The sequence below is a fragment of the Vombatus ursinus genome, unplaced genomic scaffold (genome assembly GCF_900497805.2).
Source record: "Vombatus ursinus unplaced genomic scaffold, bare-nosed wombat genome assembly UNPS02014813.1, whole genome shotgun sequence".
Taxonomy (NCBI): Eukaryota; Metazoa; Chordata; class Mammalia; order Diprotodontia; family Vombatidae; genus Vombatus; species Vombatus ursinus.
Genome location: NW_020954591.1, coordinates 456,677 through 463,475, shown reverse-complemented (window position 1 = coordinate 463,475; position 6,799 = coordinate 456,677). Strand labels below are relative to the sequence as shown.

The 6,799-nt window shown below is 36.7% G+C and overlaps 1 protein-coding gene across 1 annotated transcript in view; it reads right to left on the bottom strand.

Annotated features, from left to right (window-relative positions):
* The window catches only part of NEB (nebulin), a 216,264-nt gene that overhangs the window by 121,411 nt on the left and 88,054 nt on the right, over window positions 1-6,799 (bottom strand). The window contains 6 exon segments of the mRNA XM_027877594.1: window positions 495-602; window positions 1,841-1,945; window positions 3,011-3,214; window positions 3,595-3,906; window positions 5,630-5,737; window positions 5,841-5,945. Of these exon segments, the coding sequence (XP_027733395.1) occupies window positions 495-602; window positions 1,841-1,945; window positions 3,011-3,214; window positions 3,595-3,906; window positions 5,630-5,737; window positions 5,841-5,945 (942 nt within the window).

The following is a 6,799-nucleotide window of genomic DNA, read 5'->3' as shown; positions in this document are numbered from 1 at the left end:
TCTATCTATCTATCTATCTCTACCTTATTTCCAAAACATTAGTAGAGCCACCTATAATCTGCATACATTATGTATGTTTTTTCCAAGCTATAGGCCAAAACACCTGACCTTGATTCTCCCTGCTAGATTTCTGTGGAATGTAGAATGCTACAGCAGTGAAGACATTCAATAACCCCAGTTAGATCTGTCCTTACATGTATCTTTTTGCCTATATCCATATGCACCAATGTTTTATTCACCAGTTTAGCCTCCCCTACCTTTTGATCACTCAGCCCTTACTGAATACATTAAGTTTTGCAAGCTATCACTCTATCTTTACCCTTCATGTTTATCATTTCCTCAAAATTCAGCTTTAAAAAAAAATCAATTGCTATGCTACATCACAAAACATTTTAAATGTCAAAGACAATCCTTTTTTTTTAAACTTTGTCTCCTTTTGCGAACGTGCTGCTTCAGAGAGCTGACACAGGAGGGATAAAAAACCAATAGCTTACATCACTGGCAATGTCTCTTGATGCCTTGGCTGCCACGATTGGGATGGCATCAATTCGCAAGTCATAGCCTTTCTTCTTTGCCTCTTCGTTGGCAAGTTTATATAGGCTCTAAGTTTAAAAAAGAAGAAGAAGAAACAGTGAAATGTTCACATTCAAAACAAAAAATTGACTGAAATCAACTTACTGTAGGAAGAGTAAACTTTCTGTATTTTAGCTTTCACTAGACTTATATAAGTGGTATATGTGGAGAAAACCATCCAGTTGTGTTTATTCAAGTACTTGTACTTTCTCATTTACTTGTTAAGTCTTAAATTGTTCAGGAGAAATTTAGCTTGAGTGTGGACGTGGTGAAGGAAAATATTAAAGGAAGTGAAAGAGGATGGATCAGGGACATGGAAGGGTTTAATCTTTGAAAGGAGAGGAAATAATTCTTCCTTCAAGAGACCTAGAGATCATGAGATGATTCGTCACAGTATGGTGGAAAGAGGGCTGGCTTTAGGGTGAGAACACCAGGGTTCAAATGGCACCTCCATTGTCTACTTCCCATAGGACCTGGGGCAAGCAATTTACTCTCTCTAGGTTTCATATTCCTCATCTGTAAAATGAGAGGATTGAGCTAGATGATTTGGGAAGGATTTAAACTAAGTGACTTTGGGGGGTTCTTTCCAACTTTGAAATTCCAAAGTTTTATATTCTTTTTTAAAATAAAAAAAAATATACAGTTTGATTTGGAATTGCACTGACTGGTAGGTATGTGGCAAATAATCTGCCTCAGAAGTTGTAAAGTATAGATTCCCTATGAAAATTGGGATAGAATAAGAGCAACTTTGCTGGCATATATGCATAGTCAAGAAAAACAAATTCTCTCATTGGCTGTATACAAAAATATATGTTTCATTCTATACCCTAGTTCTATCACATCTTAGTCAGGATATAGATAGTATGGTTCATCCTCAATCCTTGACCAATCATGTATCATTATTTTCACAATAATGTCTCTTACAGCTTTCAAAGGTATTTGTCTTTACTGAATCATTAGTGAATAAATTGTTCTGCTTCTTATTTTGTTCTTCATCAGTTCATAAAAGTCTTCAGAAGTGATGACTTACAAATTTGGTGACTGAAGTTTTAGTACTAGATTTTAAAATGGTTATTTTAAAATATTTGAGCTTAATTCTGATCTTTACCAGTTTTAGGAGTAATTTTATATTTACTAGACTTAAAGCTGTTGGGGAAAGGTGGGCTGTATATCCATTTAGTCAATTACCAACTGCCCAATATTAAATGTAAAAAAAAAAACTTGAAGAGAAATACTAGACACATCAAAGACTGGCGTGTGTTCTCACCTCACTGTAGTTGATCTTGTTGAGTCTTGCTAGTGTAATCTCAGGTGTGTCAGGCATGATGTGGATTTGGGTCTTGTCTTTTTCCCAGGCTTCTGTGTATAGACGCTACAAGGAGATAAATGAAGTACATACATCAGAGAACAATATGAAATATCGATTAATAGAACTTTCTTGATCACATAAGCAGTTTTTTAAAAAAGAAATACACAAGAATTTATATACTGCTTATGTTCTCTATTAAAATGACCATCTAACAATTAGAATTTTCCAAGAAGAATAAGATGACTTATGAAGTAATGAGTTTGGAAATGCTCTTTCCTTCCTTAGACTGCGCATAGTATTTTTTTACTTCTCTTATTTCTTAACATACTCTATTCAACATTAAATTTATTGCAAGTTTTTCATATATTTATTGCATATTTATTTACATATGTTTACAATAGATTATGAGATTCATAAAGGCAAAGGCATGTCTTATTCACCTTGGCCTCTTTCTCAGTATCAAGTATGGTGCTTTGTACATAGTAGGAACAAAGCATACAACACATAGCGGGCACTTAGTAAATGGTTTTTGAGTGGGTGGATATCTGAGTGAATGAATTCTAACTTAGGCTTCATTCATAAATGAATAACAACTATTGAACCATGTGGTAAGCAGGAAGCTTACAAATAACTTCAGGTGCTATGAAACTTATTCTACTAATGTAAAAAAGTGAGCTTACTTAACAACAACAACAACAATAATAACAATAGCTAGCACTTATATAGCATTTAAATTTGGCAAAGTACTTTACAAAGTACTTAACCTCACACAACCCTAGGAGGAAAGTGGTATTATTGTCCTCATTTTACAGATGAGAAAACTGAGGCCTATGTTAAGTGAATTGCCCAGGGTCACCCAGTTAGCCAGTGTCTTAGGCTGGATTCGAATTCAGTGCCTTCTGACTTCAAGTCTAGTGCTCTGTTCAGAGTGCTACTAGATATAAAGTAGCCAAGGGTTCTTGTTCTAAAGTCAAGTTTCAGAAACATCAATGAACAGCAGAGTTGGTAAATACTTAGAGAAAATTAATGATGTCTCAGACTAAAACTATTTAATCTTCAACTTTTTTTCTTCCTTTTCCATGATTCAGTTAGAAACACTTTTTTTTTTTCAGAAGAATGAGGTCTTACTTTGTTCATGTTGAGGGCATTATTTTTGGCCAACACTTGTTCCAGAGAATCAGTCACACTGGTAAATTTCAGTTTGTCTGGAGGCTGACGGTAGACCTTGTCACTCAAAATTTCTGTTGCTCGTTTGCATTTTTCAACATCCAGAGAACCAAGTGGTACCCAGCCAATGCCCCTCAGCCACTGAAGATCTGACTTATATATATTCTGTTGACATAAACAGTAATGAAGTTTATCTTTGAATCTGTCATGAATTCTCACTTCAAAAGCAAATGAAAGTAAATATAAACAAAATTTAAAAAAATTAATCTGTAGATAGACTTGTTACTGTCTCAATTTTATATCCAATGCTAAATAAGAAACCATGTCTGTAAGATAGAAATAACATGAAACATGTATATATATATCTGCTTAAACCATAACACTAGCATAGATTCAGGGAAAATCATCAATAGCATTAGGAAAAGAAAGCATTTTGCTTTCCCCATGGATCTGATGATGAGGTTTGGGATATCTATTTCTATATTCTCCAGGTGTTTTGATCAACTGTTTTGCCCAACATTTATATTATAGTTATCAATACTCACTTCACTCTGAAGGTCATAAGCTTTACGAGCATGAATCACATCACTTTGATCTGGCAAGCAGGTCCATTGGTGTAGGTAATTCTTGTAATCCACATCACTGACCAAGGTCTGGCATTTCTTGGCCAGCACAACCCCCAGCATATCCACTGGGCTGCTGAACTTGGTCTTCCACTTCTCAAAGTCCTTCTTGTACTCTCTGTCACTCTGGATCTTAGCCACATGCATAGACCACATCATCTTGGGATCATCATGAATGTCTCGGGCTCCAATATGGTGGCCAAGCTGCTTACGATAGCCTTCCTTGTATTTGTACTAGAGGGAACAAAAGGTTTGCTCTCACAGCAAGCAATGGTTAAAGTTCTAATTTGCTTGTGATTATATCATTAGTATTTCAAGACTGTTATTTCCTCTGTGTGGGCATGCCCTTTACCCTAGTAATTGCAATCCACTCTGAGTCTTACCAAGCTGTCAAACTTTGTGGTCCCCTGAAATACATCACCCAGTGGCCACCTTCATGGTGGTCAGCCTTGTTGAACTTAGGCTAGCCCTATGGTAACAGACATAAAGCCCATTATAGGGGCCATATTTAAACACTTTCCAGATGGGTAGTACCTACTGGAATGTTGCACTGGGGTATCCTTAAAATTATTCTTGGTCTCTTCCATCTATGGTGAGACAATGGAAAAATGCTTTAGTGAAAAATAGTTGTTAGGAGGAAGAAATTCTACAATTAGGGTTCTAGGAAAAAAATGCCTGAGTCAACATTTTTACCTTCATCTTTTTGGGAAGAGGGAATGGCAAGAGTGAATAAAGACACAGAAGGAACTATCTTTAGCTTTATTGGTTCTTTCTAGTTGTATTCTCTACTTATGTCTGGAAGATGTTCTAGAATTTCAAATGTTTCTAGAATTTTGAGCAAAACTATATAATGAAAGATTGATAAATTGGAGAGTATCCAAAGCTGGGTAGCTGAGATGGTAGAGGAACTAGACAACATACCACAGGAGGATTGGTTAACTGAACTGGGATGTTCAATTTGAGGAAGAAAATTTGAGGGTAGAGGGAGAAGAGAGATGATAGTTATCTTAATATATTTGAAAGGCTGTCACGAAGAGGAAGGATTGGACAAGTTCTGCTTGTGTGTATAGACTAGAACTCAGAGTTCTAGACAGAAGAGGAAAAGAGCTAGATTTTGGCTTGATGTCAGGAAAAAATTTCCTCAAAATTAAATATGCAAAAGTGAGATGGTCTGCTGCAGGAGGTACTAGTTTTCCCCTTGCTAGTGGTCTTCCACCCAAAAAAGGCTGAATGACATTTTGTTGAGTTTATTATATAATAAAGGGGATTCTTGGTAGGTAATGGACTGGACTAGATGGTAACGATGTCTCTTCTGACTGTGAGACTTTGGATAGAATGGTGTCTAACATCACTCTTGGCTCAGTAAAACACAGATCTACTGAGCATAAGTAGGAACTTCTGAATAAACCCTACAACTCATAGCAGCTTTTGACAAATACATTCTTGACATGGATAAGCCAAGACATATACCTCAAATGCAGTCAGATATCTTTTTTTTTTTTAACCACTGAAAAGAAACATGGAACTATAGTTTTAGAGAATATGTTTCTGGGTGGAGAACCTACACCCTTGAGGCCACATGTGGCCCTCTAGGTCCTCAAGTGTGGCCCTTTGACTGAATCCAAACTTCATAGGACAAATTCCCTTAATAAAAGGATTTGTTCTATAAAACTTGGACTCAGTCAAAATGCACCCAAGGACCTAGAAGGCCACATGTGGCCTCAAGGCCACAGGTTCCCCCCCACCCCGGCTTGAGACTGTTCACTTTTGGGTATGTAGATTTGGGTTTGAGGATTTCACTAAACTTACTTATATTAAACTACTATCTGAAAAACATTTCTAGAGAGATGTGTTGTGAGAGCTTGTACTTCAACATTTATTTGCTATGCTGTAAATATAGGATATTGAGAAAATTTTGAGCTAAGCTGATGGTAGAACATTTCATGGATTTACTTACTTCACTGGCAATATCTCTGGAGGCTTTAGCTGCTTGGATGGGGATGGCATCTACCCGCAAATCATAGCCTTTCTGCTTGGCTTCTTCCAGTCCAAGTTTATACAGTTTCTAAGATATTGAGAAGTAAGTTTAAGTTCATGTGAAAAGAAGATTTTTAAGAAGAACTCTTTTAATATTCAAAACATCAATGTAGTACAATCTAGTCACTTACATCACTGTAATTAATTGTATTCTGCTTTGCCAGTAAAACTTCAGGGGTGTCTGGCATAATGTGGATGCTAGTTTTATCTTTATCCCATGCTTCTGTATAGAGGCGCTGAAACAAATACAAAGAAACACAATGTCATGTTGAATCACTAAGATGATACAACAATGAACCAACCTGCTGAAGCCCCTTCTTTTCCATAAGCACAATAATATAATAATAGGTATTAGCATTTGTAAGGTGTTCTAGCCCAGGGAGGGACAGTAAGTTTCCATAAGAAAGATATTGTTAATGTTAAGTGAAGACATTTAAAATAACCATATTTTTACCAAAGGAAATACTTTCATCCTTTATTTAGTAATGCTAACTTTATGGATATTTTTTGCTGTAACAGACAACTATAATATGTTTTCCCCCCTTTTTTCCCCTCCACTCCCCTTTTATGAGGGACAACTACTTCTCACCTTATTACTTCTTATTATTACTTATTATTATTTGATGAGGGATACATTTCTCCCTGTAGCAGGCATGAGAACATGGACTTAGCATAAGACTGCTCAGGTAGAAGATGAGAGTTGGAAACTGTCAGTTCTGCATAGCTTGATGATCCCAGGAGAAGCTACCTCAGGTAACACTAAAACAATACACTGCTTGGGTGAGTTCTATACCATACACCTAGAGAGGCGAAGCAATCTTTCTTCCATGCTTTTCTCATCCCCAGATGCAATCATCTGCCTCAGAAGAGCTTCTGCCCCCCACCTCAGGAATTGCAGACACTTCTCTAAAAAATTTGTGCTACTTCAAGTCAGAAGAAGTTGAGGTTCCTGGGGGCAGCTCTTCTTGCTTGCCCTGTGGGCCATCCTCACCCTTAGTAGCAGGCTGACTCATTGCCCTTGTCACAACCACAACACTCACACACAATTTTTCTCCTTTCCATAATTATTATTAACTAAATACCTATTTAG